Genomic DNA, 16,965 nt, shown 5'->3' on the forward strand with positions numbered 1-16,965 from the left:
CATCACTCCTCTGTCTGGCAATGTGCTGGTAGTTGTTGGGCAGTTGTCATAGGCTGTTGAGTTGGATTAAAAATCTAGCTTTTCATACTTGAAAGCCAAAAGCCATGTGGTGGTTCAGTTGTGAGAGGGTAAATTTGGATTGGATATTTCATCTGTAAGAGAAAGTTATCTTAGCATGAGGGCGTTGTATTTTGAGTTGAGAATAATGTGTGGTATATTTTGTATTGTGTTCTTATTGTATTCCAGATATGAAATCTCTGGATATAAAATCTTGTCAGATCAGATTGAGATCAGAAGAATCTGGAATCAGAATACCTTGTCACGTTTCCCAAACCATTCTTGATCAATCTGTTGCCATGAAGGGGTGTGTTTGGTCTGCAATAATGATTAAGTAGGTGGTAACTGTCAAAATAACATCCAAATGAATGCCAGGACTCAAGCTTTCCCAGAAAACATTATCCAGAGCATCATACTGCCTCCACCTGCTTGCCTTCTTCGCATACAGTAGTGCATCCTGGTGCCGTCTTTTCCCCAGGTCCACAGCACACATGATGTAAAAAACAACGTGATTCATCACACCACATCACCTTATTCCACTGCTTCATGGCCTTGTTATGATACTCTTTTGGCCATTTTTGGCTCAAACCAGATGGGCAAGCATTCATTCCTCAAGTGCATCAATGATAAGACTCGCAAATAATGTTTTTAAAACACAATAAGCAGGTTGATTTCATTTTAACTGTCCTGGATATTTTTTTTTTCTCTGCAAATTCTCTTTAGGGAATCATAGTTGTCTGGCACCAGTTATAGTAAACAGTGCTAAATAATTTGGTTGTGAGGAGCCTTCTTGCATCAGCTCAGAAGCTTGAAGCCTTGACTCATGCTCTGATGGCAACCGCTGTCTGGAAATCGGTCCTGTTCCAACTACCCTTGCCCCCCCTTCACACCCACATCACAAAAACACATACACAAACACACACATATGCGCACACCAACCGCTGCATCCTTCTAGCCAGGTCCCACTTAATCGCCCCAGGACTGTTCCAGAGCATGTCAGTACCGTCAGTCTGTGTACCAGAACTGTTTGCAAAGACACAAAAACAAAAACACCAGTATTTGGTTACAGCCAAAGAGGTCATATATCATGCTTTCCAGTCAGGTTTAGACATCCCTTTGGCTTCTGTAGCCATTGACTGGCCTGTGGCATGGTCTACTATTTAAAATCCTACAGTTCCTTCTTTATACGAGAAATTCTCTTACCCACAACATAAACTTGGAAAGTAACTTGAGCTTGTATAAAATGACTAGGGTCATTAGATTAGAATTTTTTGGAGGGATTTGGACATTGACGTGTTACTGCGGTTTAGATGGGACGGTCTTGAATGGGCATGTGGTGAGTGTATATGTATGTGTGTGTGTGTGAGAGTGTATACACTACATAAGCTCCTGTTTGTTTTATTGGCCCACCTGTTTGACAGCTTGAATAAGACCTTTATAGAAAGCCAGCGTGATAAGGAAAGTGGCTGGAATGGCTGTTTTTGGGACTCATATATATACACTCCAGTAAAAAGGACATGAATTAGCAATGCAAAAAAAAAAGCCCTTGTCTAGCCTAGCTAGATTACCCTGGACATATTGTACAGCACTGTTGTACTTGGCCTCCACACAGTCAGCAATGTGCTAAATGGATCTTAACATAAATAGAGATTTATGAGACAAGGCGTTAAAACATTTAAACAAACATCTGTTAAGTGTTCATGGTGTTAATAATGGTTGGAGGGGTTTGTGTGCATGAAGTTTCAGGCCTCAGAGAAAGGTCAGGAATGAGAGAATATCTTGAGAATATATCCATCAGAAGATTTTGCATGTGCTAATTTAAACAAGCACATCCACTTTCCATCCACTGCCTTCTATCAACATTGGATTTCATCTGGTAGTCGGAATTTTGTCAGTTTGGAACACGCATGCGGGCTTTTCACACTGCTCTTATCCCTGGGTAATCATCATAAACACTGCTTTTCACCCCCAGTAGACATATGTTTCATAGTGGTAATTTAGACCTGGGGTTAGCACATTTTTCCCCCCACAGTTATGAAACCTTACTCTGAAGCAGGATTAGCAGCTCTTTTGCAGTGAGAACCCCTCAATGCATTGCTAATATGTACAATCACTTGAAAACCAGGACAAAGCAACACTTAACAAAAACGGCTCGGTAATGTCAGACAGCAAAACTAGCAGAACAAACAACAAATGCTTGATATCAACAAATGCCTGATCAACTATGTATCTATCTATGTATCTATCTATCTATCTATCTATCTATCTATCTATCTATCTAGCTATCTATCTATCTATCTATCTATCTATCTATCTATCTATCTATCTATCTATCTATCCTTCTGCCTGCCTGCCTGTCTGTCTGTCTGTCTGTCTGTAAGATTTGACATTGCCCGTGTTTCAGGAGTATTAACTCATGTGTCTATCCTATTTTAGAGAAAGTTTCGTCTTGTGACCAAGAGAGACAGAGCGCACTCGAGGAAGCTCGGCAGAACCCGAGAGAGGGCATCTTTGTCCCAGAATGTGGGCCTCATGGCCTGTTCAAGCCTGTGCAGTGCCACCAGTCCACTGGCTATTGCTGGTGTGTGCAGGTAGATACAGGACGACCCATACCGGGAACCTCGGCCAGGTAAATACAGGATTTAAAGCTCAAGCAACTACATTTATACAACAGTGCATCTTTATTAAACAAGCTTGTGTTTATTTAAGCACCACAGGAAGAATGCTATATGTTTTATTTAATGACTCTATTCAGTAAATACAAGATAATTAAATTCATAATATCACGAGTTAAAAGTATTTATTTAAGACAGTTGTTATTGAAGCAGACATCTTAATTGGAGTCGGATTCTGAATACATGGAATTCGCTGTAATGTGAGCTGTAGGTGTACCACGTGGGTGCTTGGTCATCATATCATTCCATCCATGGATGTACTTTCTTCATAGCAGATTACCAAATAATTTATATTTTATATAATATTAGATTGCAAAGAAAAAATGTGATCTGTTCTTTCGGTCCCCATTTTTTCACCAGCCCGCTATTTTTGTTGCTTTAAAAGGGAAATGCTTACAGTATGTTAGCGCCACTGGTCTAGATGCATCATCTCAGACACTGCTACTCAAGAAAAATCTGGAAAGCTCAGAGGGATGAACAACACACTGCTAATTCTTATAATCGAAATGAGCCACAAGGAAAATCATCTTAAGCAACTGTGTAATCCGAATCCAAATATACTTAAATACTGATGTAATGCAAGTCACCGTTCCTAAACGCACCCCCGTAATGTCTCCTGGAAACAGTCTTTTGTTCAGACTTTTTAACTGCCGGATGGATCTTCTGCACGTTAGCGCTGTCTTTACCCACAATGTGAGACTCTCGTGTCTAAAACACTCATTTTTATGTCAGTGAGCATTTTTTCTGAAATACGAAAAGAAATCCTATTTGAAACAGACAGCAAAATAAAACACACATGCTTCAGCAACTCATTTTTTTTGTCCAAAGCTTAAATAAAATTGACCAACAACACAGTCTACAAGAAATACATTCATTCATTTTTTTAAAGGATGAGTCCAGTTCGTCTCATTTTGACTTCAGTTTATGACAATATAAATAAATCTAAAGTACAGTAAAGGATGTTGCAAAAACACCAGAATTACCCAAGCAGAGGTTAGTCACTGTGTTTTGTTTGTGCTTTAAAATGTTCTTGACTCATTACTTGGTGAGACAATAGATGTTTTCCCATAAATTTACAGGTTTGTACGTATTCTTGTCTTGGCTCGTGTGGCTTTTTCCACTCTCCCGATTTCCCGGATTTTACTGACATTGTTTTTTAATTACTTACTTCTCTCCCTCCCTCTCTCTCTCCCTCTCTCTCTCTCTCTCTCTTTCACTGTCTGCTTTCTCTTAGATATAAAAAGCCAGAGTGTGTATTTCCTCCCTCTGAGTCTGATATGGAGGATCCTTTCAGAGACAGAGAGCTGAATGGTGAGGACTGCTCCCTTTAAAACCCACTGCGTAAAAACAGACACAATATTCTCACTTCATTGCTGTGAACTTGTAAGTACTCAGTACTCAGTGTCTGTATGCGCTCAATACCATTATTTGGGAAACAGTTATGGGATTATAAGTCCCATGTGTTGCCACCTCAAGGTGGTCTTTCTTTCAAGTGGGAAGCTTTCACAAGGTTCCCGGGCCCTTTCACTGGTTCCTTTTCCTTTACTTTGGTTGATCTACTTTCTCCCCTTCATTTAAAGTTTCATTATAACTGCTCTTTAATTCCCCATCTGGTACATTTACAGAGTAAAACATGGCTCCTGACTGCGCAGCAGATGTGTGCCGTGGTTTATGGCTGGTTGGAGTGGTGAAGAGGGGCTACATTAGGAGGCGGGGATGGATGGGGGTTTGCTGATCGACCAGGGTGTTGTTGCCCCTTCAGGGTTTTGCAAAATGATTTTTATATACTCCATCTACATGACCTGTCCCTCTTCAGAAAAGCATTGCATCCTATTTTCCTATCCGTAGAAGTGATAAAGAAAAGAATGAACCTCTATATCTTCTTGAAACAATTGCTGTTAAATAACAAGGAAGCAATTGAAATATTTTGCATCCACCGAGAACAAGAGTTTAAAAGGGTTCGATCCAACTCTAATTTAACACCCGTCTGGAGACGCGGTGAGGCAGTGAAGCGGTGCGTCACGACTCTTGTCCCGACCGCAATCACACTAATTGGATTCACCTGCATGCAACCAGACCCCAAACTCCCACACACTGCCCCAGAGGTCAAACAAGAGGAACAGAAGGAACGGTGCACGAGGAGGTCAGAAGGAGTGTGAGAGAATGCAAAAGAGGAGGAGAACAGGGTGAAAATATAAACCTAGTTTAGTTTATTATGTTCTCCTGTTTGAAGTAGCTCTTTAATAGACACAATTAGGGTGGAAACACTTGCTGTTAAAGCTCAACATCTGGAGCAATTAAAAACTACTAGTCGAAGTGTTGGGCAATGCGCTACAATGTTAACTGGGTGCTGGATGAATATTGTCATCTTCATCATTTCTTTCTTTTTCATCATTTATACATGCAAACACACCATACAGAGTTCCTTTTTAAGCACTTTTCAAAGTATTTTTTTTTAATTAAAAAAAAAACATATATTCTATGTTGACTAAAACTATAAAGATGTTCTCCTTTTTGCTTTGTGAGCTTGTGATGATGTATATATCCTTTGTTTAATTCAAATCTGCCAGGCTGTCCAGATGGAAAGAAAGACGAATTCATAATACGTTTGTTGGATGCCCTAACGACAGACATGGTAAACACCATTAACTCACCAACTCCCTCTGGTGGTGGGAGGTAAGAAGCTTTTTGCTTTTTTTTTTTTTATTATTATTATTTTAAATGCTGAAAAAAATGTATGAAGGCAAAAGGCATGGAGGCATGATGTGGAACTGGAAAAAAAAGGTTAAAAATTTCAGATAGCCAATGAAATATAAATTATAAATCCATCCATAAAGACTTGCATAGTAATCTTTAAAATTAACATGTTGCTATATTGGCATCCAAGATAAAAAAAAACCCAACCCATATGCTTAAATCCCATATGTTTAATCATATGTCTGTTTTAACTTGTGTTAATGACCTCTTGAATTACACACAATTCTGTTTGACTACCTGCTGGATGGAATTAGCTCTTGCTTTGTCTCTTCATGGAGTCAGCGGTGCAGCAGAGGCGCTTTATTTCTTTAGTCTCTTTATTTCTTTAGTCCAATAACCCTGTCATCTATACCTTCTGTTCAAGCAGATCATCTTCCAAAGGTTTAAAATCCTTCTTAATGCCATCATCAAACCAGTCCTTCTAGGATTTCATAATTTCACCATTGAAATGAACACAAAATAAAACTAACTCTGTGATATTTTGGTGGGAGCTTGCACAGAATTTTACCAAGCGACATTGTGTGATGTCATGAACATGAGTATAGCTATCATAGAAAGTAACTGTAAAACAATAAAAACATTTTTAATACGTTTCATCAGAACTTTTGAGGAACAAGTTTTCAACGAGGTTTAAGCGCTATTTGTTTAATTTCAACACAAAGGCTAATCTTTTACACAATACAGAACCATGCTGATTTTTCCATACGTCATCTGGTGTTTTGCAGTAAATAGTATTTGACGTGATCTCTGAGTGGTTTATTTCATACAGCTGGAAGACAGCTGAAATGTGTTTGTGGTATTTGCATTGCATGACTGTCTCTTATCCAGCACCGATTTTCTGCAGATTTGCAGAGCCTGATCCGAGCCACACTCTGGAGGAGCGTGTGGTGCAATGGTACTTCTTTCATCTGGACAACAACGGCAGCCATGACATCAGCAAGAAAGAGATGAAGCCCTTTAAACGCTTCTTGAAAAAGAATGCCAAGCCCAGGAAATGTGCTCGCAAGTTCGCTGATTATTGTGACTTGAACAAGGACAAAGCAATTTCTCTGCAGGAGCTGAAAGGATGCCTTGGGGTCAATAAAGAAGGTGAAAATTAGAAAGTGACTAATGGAGTTTTGGCCATCTAATCATAATGTGATAATTGAATATATTTTCATGAATCCAGCAGTATCATGTTATTTCCTTCTGTTTGTTAGGATTTGCAAAACCACTAACAATATAATGATTTTTTTGTGTGTGAAAACTGGACAGTTTTATATTAAAGCTTGAATTCTAATGTTATTGTATCTTAAGAAACAGTTAATCCATGGCTAAATACTGATACTAAACATATTAAAAAGTTCTGATTTAACAAAGAAATTTATGGAAGGAGTAGTTAAGTCTTCAGGATAGAGGTATCGGTGCTTCAAGGTTTTGGAGGTAACCTGCTAGGCTACGAGAGAGAGAAAAAAAGTGTAGCTGGACAAGAACAACTGTTTGGAGTTTATAAGAGGAATTGTTTCATTGACATTATATGTAACTTGAAACTAAATGTAACCATCAGTTTTAGTAAAAATATTAACTGAGAATTACTGTGAAGTCAGAGGAATAAAACAATTATACCAGAACATTCTGTCCTAAGAAAGTAATCAGTTTCGTATCACACCTCATCCATCACATGATTGATTATTTTCCCTTACAGCCCACCCCTGTGTATTTTATTCACTCTCTAGTGCAAATGGCATGCCATTATGTTGCAAAATTCACACTTTAAAAATACTGATTATCCCTCTCTTTGTGTCTTTCTCTGTTTCTCTTTCTCGTTCTCTCTTTTGTGTCTTTCTCTGTTTCTCCCTCTTATTCTCTGACTCTCTCTCTCCCTCTCTTTTGTGTCTTTCTCTGTTTCTCCGTCTCGCTTTCTCGTTCTCTCTGTCATCTCTCTCTCTCTCTCTCTCTCTCTCTCTCTCCCTCTCTCTCTCTCTTTTGTGTCTTTCTCTGTTTCTCCCTCTCTCTCTCTGACTCTTTCTCTCTCTCTTTTGTGTCTTTCTCTGTTTCTCCGTCTCGCTTTCTCGTTCTCTCTGTCATCTCTCTCTCTCTCCCCCTCTCTCTCTCTCTCTCTCTCTCTCTCTCTCTCTCTCTCGCTTGCTCTCTCATCTGCAGGTACTGCAACGAGCAGCAGCAGTCAGGGGACAAGGCAAGGAACTAATTTGTTCAGTAAGGCCCCACTAATCGCTTTCACTAACATGTGCTTGAGTGGCTGCAGATGGCTCCAAATATAATCCATTAACATTCTGAGTCACTAACACAGAACAGAATTTCAGCATGTCAATGAATGATTTGGCGTTTTGCCAGTTCCGTGTAGTGTGTGTGTGTGTGTGTGTGTGTGTGTGTGTGTGTGTGTGTGTGTGTGTGTGTGTGTGTGTGTGTGTGTGTTTGTGTGGGCAGAACTGGAATTAGCAATTACTTCAAGTTTTCTACAAATAGTAAGAATAGATTTCTGTTGTAGTGAAGATGCTGCAAGTTTAGATTACAGCGTTAATATTTCATGCTGAAGAAACATAACATAGCTCAGCACAGAGTGACATGACAGTCAGCCATTCAGTTCACCTCAATGGCCCAGTCTGTGTGAAGCAATGAGGTAGTGGAATTACAGGAGACAGGGTCATCATGTCTGCCTGGGAGTAATTAGTCCTTGCCCTTAGTTGACCTGAACATGTAGAGGAGCCTGTGAGAGGAGGATGCACCTGTTTCTCCATTCAACACTCAAGTGATGTTTAATCCAACTTTTAACTTTACATGTCTTAGCTGCCTTACACCATTAATCAAAAATCACTGTCCGTGGCATGAAATGTTCCATAATTTGTATTGGATTAAAGCGCGTCTGTGTCTGGAAAGGGATTGCTTTTCTCATCTACTTTGCAGATATGAATTGACAGTCTGTTTGGCATGAACGTAATGTTTCCACTGCTATAAATCTTAGAATATAATGATATGATTTCTAAAATAAGCACGAGCAATCAGGACTGCGGTTACGGCTAAGACAGGTGTCTGTCCCTCTGTCTGTCTGTCTGTCTTCTTTCTTTCTTTTCTTTTTAAATATATTTTAGGGAAATAATTAAAATCGCAGTACACGTCTGGATTGCATGTTGGAAAATGTGCGATGCTCAAGACAACAACATCCTACAGCACAGTGTGAAGAGATGGAACTGTTCAAGCTTTGCAATATTTATTAGCAGCCCGGTCTGCTTACCTCTGGTTTTTATTCCCACCTGCAGGAAGGCTACAATTCGGATTTGGTTCATGTCACCTGTTATTTTTTTTTAATGGCATTAAATTTTATTTTATTTATGTGGACTGGGGATAAACATTTCATATTTCAAACTGCCCAGGATAATTTATGTTACGAGCTACTGTGTTCTTTTCAAAAGCCTCTCCCTCTTGCTTTTGTGAGTCTGTTTTTCTCAGCCTGAGAATCTCTATCATAGTTTGGTGGTTACTATGTGATGACAGGGCATCAGCACAGTGCAATCGTTTTTCTCCTCTCGTCTGGTGGGATCGTCTCGTTATTAAGAGCGTCGTGTCTGTTTACCCTGGCCTGTAGGCTATGTTGGGCCCATCGAGGCCTGAGCTCATGTGTTTACCCTGGCGCTACCTGCTTCGACACTGAAGCACAGTGGCTGAGAAGGGGCATAACGTCAGGCACGGCAGCGCATGGCTAGCATTGCCAGGGTAAACAACACATTTGTTTGGACAGACAAGAGGGGGTTTCTTTTGCCCCCAGTCCACTGGTTTGCTTTAGTTCCCCATAGACATGCATGCCTTTCCCAGCACACACTCTTGGATTGATAAATTGGTGCAGATGTCTTCTAAAAGACAGTTTTATGTCAGTTCATTGGAATGCACTGAATTGAAAATTGATGAGTATACTCAAGGTTTGGGATGCACTGCTGCCAAAAATCTAAGACACAATAAGAGCAATGCCCATTTCCCTGAATCTGGCAGGGCAGCAGCTGAAGCTGAAAGTGAGTTTTTTTGCTTTTTCTCTTTCGGAGCACTGTAAGCATGTTGGCTCACAGCACTACACTGTATCTTTAGCAACAGCACCATTCCCACAGTGAATAGCTGACTTTACACCTTCAAATCTCTCACTCAATTTATTATGGCGTAAGGATTTAGGAGGCTGCTGTCTTTATTCCTGAAATGATTAGATGTCATTTTTCTTGGCACTGTTTTCTTACACTGTCAGACTGAACAGATGGGGCTTTATTTAAAATTGGCATGTTATATGATTGGCTACAGATTTTTAAGAAGAAAAAAAATGTAACCTTCAACCTTGAAGATTTTTAAGACATCGGCTAATCAAAGGTAAATGTAAGTACAGTAAAGTTATATTCAAGGGTCATATTCAGCTACAGACTTGCAGACATATAGTCATTTGGGTTGTGGGTTCAAGTGAGGAGAAGTTTAAAGTCCAGCAACTATATATATATATATATATATATATATATATATATATATATATATATATATAATATATATATATATAATATAGAAATATAGAAATATGGCATTATTAACGTATAGTGATTAGTATAAATAACTGAAAATGTGAGCTGTATTCTACCATAGCAGAATTTTCAAGCAGCTTATCCTTTACTATTTAGTGATGTTTTCTTTGCAGGAGAAAAAATATTGAAATTAATTACACTGACACATCAAAATAGCACATTAAATATCCTGATAGTAAATAACTTCCTATTACGAGCTCAATGTACTGCAGCTTGTGTCTACATTATACATGTGTACATAATTATCTGTCATTTCAACATATAAAAGTAGAAAGAAATTGTGGCCAGCAGGATGAAGTGCCAGATAATGACTCTGGAAGCCATGTTGTTAAATTAAACCAAATGTGATAGTGACAGCTACGACTATTCATGTTGTAATACACTAGGCTCCTATCTGATTTATAAAATTAGCTCTTGTTTCTAGATTACACCGTGTTATAGAAAGCAAACAAAAGAAATAGGGCTGGTATTTTGGTTGCATTTTATAACTTAAAACCATTTGCATGACTTTAATATCAACTAAGCACCTGAACAAGCTGACTCTAAATACAAAGACCTTCCCAACATGTAAAATTAAGTCAATGATAGTTAATGTATTATTATTATTATTATTATTATTTACGTTTTTTAACCTATCAGAGTTTTGGTTGTGTCATCTGCCAAACTTAACACCGATTTCACATCATCGTCTCTCTATCAAACCCCACATTCCTCCTCTATAACAGAGCAAAGCCAGAGCTCTAAACACACTAATTGTTACCCTGCAGAGGGACAGTTTAGCTTTTATGTCTTTACTGAAAATTAGGAGGCCTATTAAACCAGGGTGGCCAGCCATTTGTTTTAATACTTACTCTTCCCTATTTCTTTTTCAGAAAGCCACCTGTCCCACGCAATTAATTACACATTCGTCTGCATTATTGTTAGCATTGTTTGCACAAGCGTTGGAAAATTTGTTAAACCTATTTAGCATGTTTCTAAATAACAGAATTCTTAGTAGCTGATCTCAAGCAAAGATGTTAGTGACTTTCAGATGATGTAGCATCAGCAAAGTGACTTATACTAAAACCAGAAGGCAAATCTGCTGTTGATGCTTAGGTTCATTGGGCTAGAAAGTGTGTGGCTAATGTTGCCAGGATAAACATTAGGTTTATTTGGACAGTGGGAGGGGAGGGGGGCTTGTGTTGAATATTTCTCTTGGAATTGCTAGTGGATTTCAGGTGCTTCTTGTACCTTACCTGTTATAAGAGCAGCATTACATCGTTTCTGTGCTCCAGGAGACAAGTTAGGCCACGTTTACGGGGTTTTAGCTGGTCATTCGTCTCATAATAAAACAGTTTTGTTTATTTGCATGTGAATTACAATACATTGAGTATATGACCATTTCCTATCCAGAAATAGATTTATTTCTCTATTTGTTTATGACTATTTTAATGTACTTTAACCTTTACAGTACTTTAATGTGCTGACCATATTTATCTTAAACATCCTTGAGATGTATTTGATGGTTTTATATCCTCATGATAACTTGACAAAGTTTGGACTCAATTATATGATTCATGTTTAGAACTAGGTCAATTAGGGGCAATAGTTTACAGCGACATCTTGTCTGTTAATTAAATAAACTAGTGTGTACTTTGTCTCAATTTTGAATGAATAGCGATTGATGTCCAATCGATTGTGACAGAACCTCTTGGGAAGTTTAGAAAATGTTTTACAAGACATTTACACTACCTTACTCTACTGCTAAACCTGTCTACTTTAAGCTTAACAGCTCTATCTTTTCATACACATTGGCTGGTGTGAGACCGTGTTGGGTAAAGCAGACCTGTAGTGTCAGCCCGTGTGTCAGTGATTCAGTCAACTGTGTGTAGTCGTTTTGCCCCGGGCCGTAGTGCGCTTGGATCGGATCACAGATCAGCACTCAGGTGAGGCTGTTCGAAGGCAGAATGGATCTGGTTTCTCCGCTTTATCAGATGATCGTGTCCAGGGAGCAGCTTTGTGTCCTTAATGGCGCAGTCATTTCACCATTTTCCCCTGTTGAATGAGGAGAGGCCAAAGTGGACTGCTTTTCTGGAGCCTCTTAATTGCCATAAGGGACTGGAGCTATAGAGAAGACTGAGTGCACAGACACTCAGACCTTAGCAGGTCCTCAGAAACAGCGGACAAATGAGAACTCTCAAATTCTCTCCAAAAAAGCTCCTAAAGGCCATCACACTAAATAATAGACATAAAAGTCAAGTTATCTTGTGAGCACAAATATATAGTCATGCTTGATAGTGCTGTCTGTTGTGATACACGTACAAAGCGTCTATTTTTCAGCTAAGATAGCGTAAGCCATAAATCTGGCGGGTGTAATAAAACACAAACATGCCAGTATTTGACTTGGAGCACACCTGCGTCACCCCGCTCCCCTCTCAGAAACCCACTGTTAACCTTTCGTTCTTCTACACACTCACACATGTAGCCATGTGATCGGCTCTCCAGGGCCAAAAAACCCCTTCACTACACACATTCCCTCCCCCATGGGCTGTGAAGCTCGACTGGAACTCTCCCACTCCTGTCTTCAGACACCACCTGTAAGCAATCTGGGCTCCCTACCCCAGTCAAGCCCTATATTTCCTCAACTCTCCAGCTTTACTGTGATTAATGGGCCCAAATGGAGTCCCATGCCCCATGCTGCTGCTGCTGCTGACTCTCACAATCCCTTTAGTAATATTAGATTGATTTTGGCATATGTCATACTATTTCATAAAATAATGTGAATATGACTATAATAATTAGGAATTTATGTGTAGAACAATTTTAGGTTTATAGCAAAATTACATATATTTACAGCACCTGGCAGACACAGTTATCCAGAACAACTTACATTTTATACAACTGAGGGCTAAGGGCCTTGCTCAGGAGCCCAGCATCAACAGAAGTGGGATTTGAACTCACAATCTTCTGACTGGTAATCTAACACCTTAACCCCTATGCCGGCCTATCCTAAAACTTATCAATGGAATCAAATATTCCTATGAACATTTCATGAAATCAATCAGTTATATGAAATCAACTGAATTCATACGAGTTCATGTAGGAGTTTGTTTTGTTGTTGGTTTTGAAAAACAAATGCAAGTTATTCCCTTATTTTGGTCAAACAAAAATACTGATTAATTAAAAAAAATAAATTAACAATAAAAACATGTAAAAACATGTTGTGTGTTTATACAATATGCTAAAATAAACAAACCATAAACATCAGTAATAATATAATACATTAAATAATGTAATATACCATAAACTATGTATATATATATATATATATATATAATTATTAGCAGCCGTTAGTATATACTAAACACCATAATAACAACCTTAACAAATAGTGATGCTTTCAACGATATCCATTCATTATTTTGTAGAAATGATTGAGGCTGAATTGTGGCCTGTGTTTTGTATGCTACTGATATTTAATAAGAAAGGAACAAAACATTCAGAGCTTTCTGTTATTTGCAGATTGACATGAAGCTCAGTTATTGCTACCACACCAAATTTTATTATTTTCCTATAACAGCATGTCCCGAAATGTATATTTCTTTATAATTATGTTGCCTAATTTGATGTGTATTTTTAGATCCTGTCTCAAACAATTCCTTGCTTATTCTCTTACATCTTTTTTTTGCATTATGTTAAACTCTATTTGTAGACTGACACAGTACAGATGTCAGCACTGAATAAACTATGGCAGTGCTCTGAGGGGTCAGCAGACAGGACAGAGGACAGAGAAATAGTGAGTGAGAGAGAAGGAGGGATGAGCATAGGAAGGTAAAGGCTAAGAAAGAATTACGGCATGATCACAGTAGAGAGATCTGTTTCCCACATGACTTCCGTAAGGGAGAGAACACTATCTATCCTCCCGTGTTCAGACACACATACACACACACACACACACACAGACGCACACACGCACACACAATATGCATGTCATACATTATTCTTGAATCCTGTGCACCTTGGGAGTTGCCATCAGTCATTGTATCCTGTGGAAGAACTGGGACTGAAGTCATTCTCATTATATCCCTCTCTCCCTATTTGTCAGTTCCTGACAAGCTCTGGTGTGTGTGTGTGTGTGTGTGTGTGTGTGTGTGTGTGTGTGTGTGTGTGTGTGTTTGTGTTGAATGGACGAAGGCTGGTTCATCAATGCTACTCTCTTGTTATAAGATGTAAACGCACCGCTGACTCCCATCTCTTATCCTGTCTCTTCCCAGCAGGCCGTCTAGTGTGAGGACAGAAGCTTCCAGAAGATGAGTCAAGAATAGAAAGAAGACAGGCTAAGGACTTGAAAAGGAAGAGAGGAAAAAAGAAGAGGTTCCTAAAGAAGAAGAAGAGAAAAAAAAACAAGCTTAAATGATAAAGTTGGAGCCAAAATATTTGCACTTTCTTCTCCCATCGGTAGACATTTGCTCTGTCTCTGATTTTGTTGTAAACATTTTCTGGCTTTATGACGTCTGATGTACGTGGACAAAACCTTGTATAAGAAAATGGCACTCGTACACGTGGCTGACTGCCTGCTTCAAACCCACACGACAAGTTATAAGTCTATTATCATTTGTGTTCAAGAATACTAAACACACCGCAAGGTTTAGTCAGTATTATACACCACAGCAGGTTTTAATCACAAACCTTTCATGTAGTCTAACTGAAATAGCCGTCATAGATGCACATAACCAGGTTTTTTTTTTTTTTTTTGTAAGATCACTTGTTTTATTTTTACATTAATATGTACAGTTTTTGGACGAAACAAGAACAGAAAACAACATGGATTACACCTTCTGAGTAATTAATCATAAGCATAACACACAAGTTAATTGAGTTAAGCTGCAAGTTTAAACATATATCACATGACCTTGTAGCTTTACCCGAATAGTATCTAAAGATAATGGGACATTGCAGATGAAGATCATTGTTTAAAGACTTTAATTATTAGTAACCACTTTATTAGGTGTAACTGCTTATTCATGCAATTATCCAATCATCAAATCATTTAAAAATAACAATAATAATAATATTTACATAACGTGTTCTCTTCCAAAAAATGTTTGCCTTCATAATAACTTTGTAAATACTGCATAACACATTTTTACAATTAGACTAACATTTTCTGTAACAATTCATCGTAAAATATACTGTATGAACAGATTTTCTGGATTTTTAACACACTGTAGAAAATAAACACTTTTTTTTTACATAAGAGGTAACAATTTGCTTAAAAAAATTTCAGCTCGTGGAAAAAACGTAAATGATGCAAACGGATGCAAACGTAAAAAACAAAAAAACAAAAACATACACGTTCATGCTGTTAGTTTGTCTTTTTTAATAAAACATCTCCTCAGTGATAAACATGACTTACTCATGGCTTACAGTGAACGCGGCACGAGCGAGTTTTTCTAAGGTTTCATTTTCTGAGAAGCTGAAAGTTTCCTTCACACACAGCAGTACGGTCACATTGTATAATGAATTTATTTATAGAAATTCATAATATATTAGCAGCACGTGAGAATATAAAGCAAGACTATAAATCAGACTTTCTTTTTTTTTTTTAACTCAAGTGAACACCATCTACTAAATTATTAAAGACTCAGCCTTTCTGTGTTTAATGATAGCGCTTCAAAAATGTTGTGGATTTAAATGCTGTTTAAAATGGAAATGCAACATTTTTTCATTAGATGCTCTTTATACAGAAACCTAAACCCTGCACTCTCAGGATTTGTTATTTGACCAGTCTTTCTCATTCACGGAACATTTAAACAAATGTACAGCTATAGCTTATATAACATCCTGTCACATTATGCATTTGTCACATGTGCCACGTATCAGTGGTAACATTATTCTTAAAATTCTTATAGGCATAAACTGATGCTTATAGATGAGTGACAAAGTCCTTATGTACACCTTTTAAATAAAGAAGAAATGATGATGATGATGATGATGATGATGATGAAGACAAAATATCCAAGAATATCATGTGATATGATCATTCTGATAGACAAGGAGGTGTGTGTGTGTGTGTGTGTGTGTGTGTGTGTGTGTGTGTGTGTGTGTGTGTGTGTGTGTGTGTGTGTGGAGATGTCCTTAGATGTGATTGCTTTTGGCTTGTGAAAGGAAAAAATGAAGCAGTGAAGTTGTAAATATGTATCATATGTGCTTTTTTGCTCTTTTCAGTTTTTCAGCATCTGTCATGCAGCAGTTTTACTAAACACAGTTTTTTACCAGCATTTAGAACCTCGTTGGAGTAAATTATGTAATTAAAGTGTTTTGCCCTCAGTGTGAGTTTGTTTGAAAGTTTGTTCATTCCATTTAAATGTTAAATGTTTTTGAAAATACACATTTCTAAAGTAATCAGTCACTTGTCTGTTTATTTTAGCCCATAAAAGAACATGTTCGTTAGTCATCGTCACTCAGTTGCTTAACGTTTGAGAGACTTTTCTGACATTTATGAGAAAACAGCCACAGAATGCCTTCGTCATCTAAATTAGCATGATCGCAGGCATTCGAGCTGAAATTCAGGCTACAAACTACAGTATTTGTAATTTATTTCTAACTATTAATCCTGTTGTCTAAATACTGCTTGACTTTTATTTAATTAGCATCAGATTTATAAGGAAGCCTAATTTTATGTTCATTATTTAGCAATGCCTAGACAATGCCTTTGATTTTATATTTACGTGCACATTTTAACCCCTTAGCCACTTTTTACTTAGGATTAGGAAATCCTGCACTGACACAGGGTTAGCAAAGCTTTTGCAATGTTGTCATTACAGTAACAAATGTGTACAATGTTCCCATTAGAACAGTGTGTGCCTCAAGTCACATGCTTCATATAGTGACCGTAACACTTCTTGCTGTATAAAACAGTATAGAAATATAAAATAACAGGTTGT

At 38.0% G+C, this 16,965-nt stretch overlaps 1 protein-coding gene across 7 annotated transcripts in view; it reads left to right on the top strand.

Annotated features, from left to right (window-relative positions):
* Window positions 1–16,354, top strand: part of smoc1 (SPARC related modular calcium binding 1) — a 45,412-nt gene extending 29,058 nt beyond the window's left edge. For 4 of the 7 annotated variants that reach the window (XM_047821535.1, XM_047821539.1, XM_047821540.1 and 1 more), the window contains 6 exons: window positions 2,494–2,686; window positions 3,967–4,043; window positions 5,303–5,408; window positions 6,334–6,578; window positions 7,632–7,665; window positions 14,293–16,354. In XM_047821535.1, the coding sequence (XP_047677491.1) occupies window positions 2,494–2,686; window positions 3,967–4,043; window positions 5,303–5,408; window positions 6,334–6,578; window positions 7,632–7,665; window positions 14,293–14,332 (695 nt within the window). In that variant the 3' untranslated portion in view covers window positions 14,333–16,354. Of the gene's footprint in view, window positions 1–2,493; window positions 2,687–3,966; window positions 4,044–5,302; window positions 5,409–6,333; window positions 6,579–7,631; window positions 7,686–14,292 lie in introns of all 7 variants that reach the window. The other 3 variants (XM_047821536.1, XM_047821538.1, XM_047821537.1) reach the window with 3 other exon arrangements.
* Window positions 16,355–16,965: the final 611 nt, after the last annotated feature.

This window comes from Tachysurus fulvidraco, chromosome 12 (assembly GCF_022655615.1).
Source record: "Tachysurus fulvidraco isolate hzauxx_2018 chromosome 12, HZAU_PFXX_2.0, whole genome shotgun sequence".
NCBI lineage: Eukaryota > Metazoa > Chordata > Actinopteri > Siluriformes > Bagridae > Tachysurus > Tachysurus fulvidraco.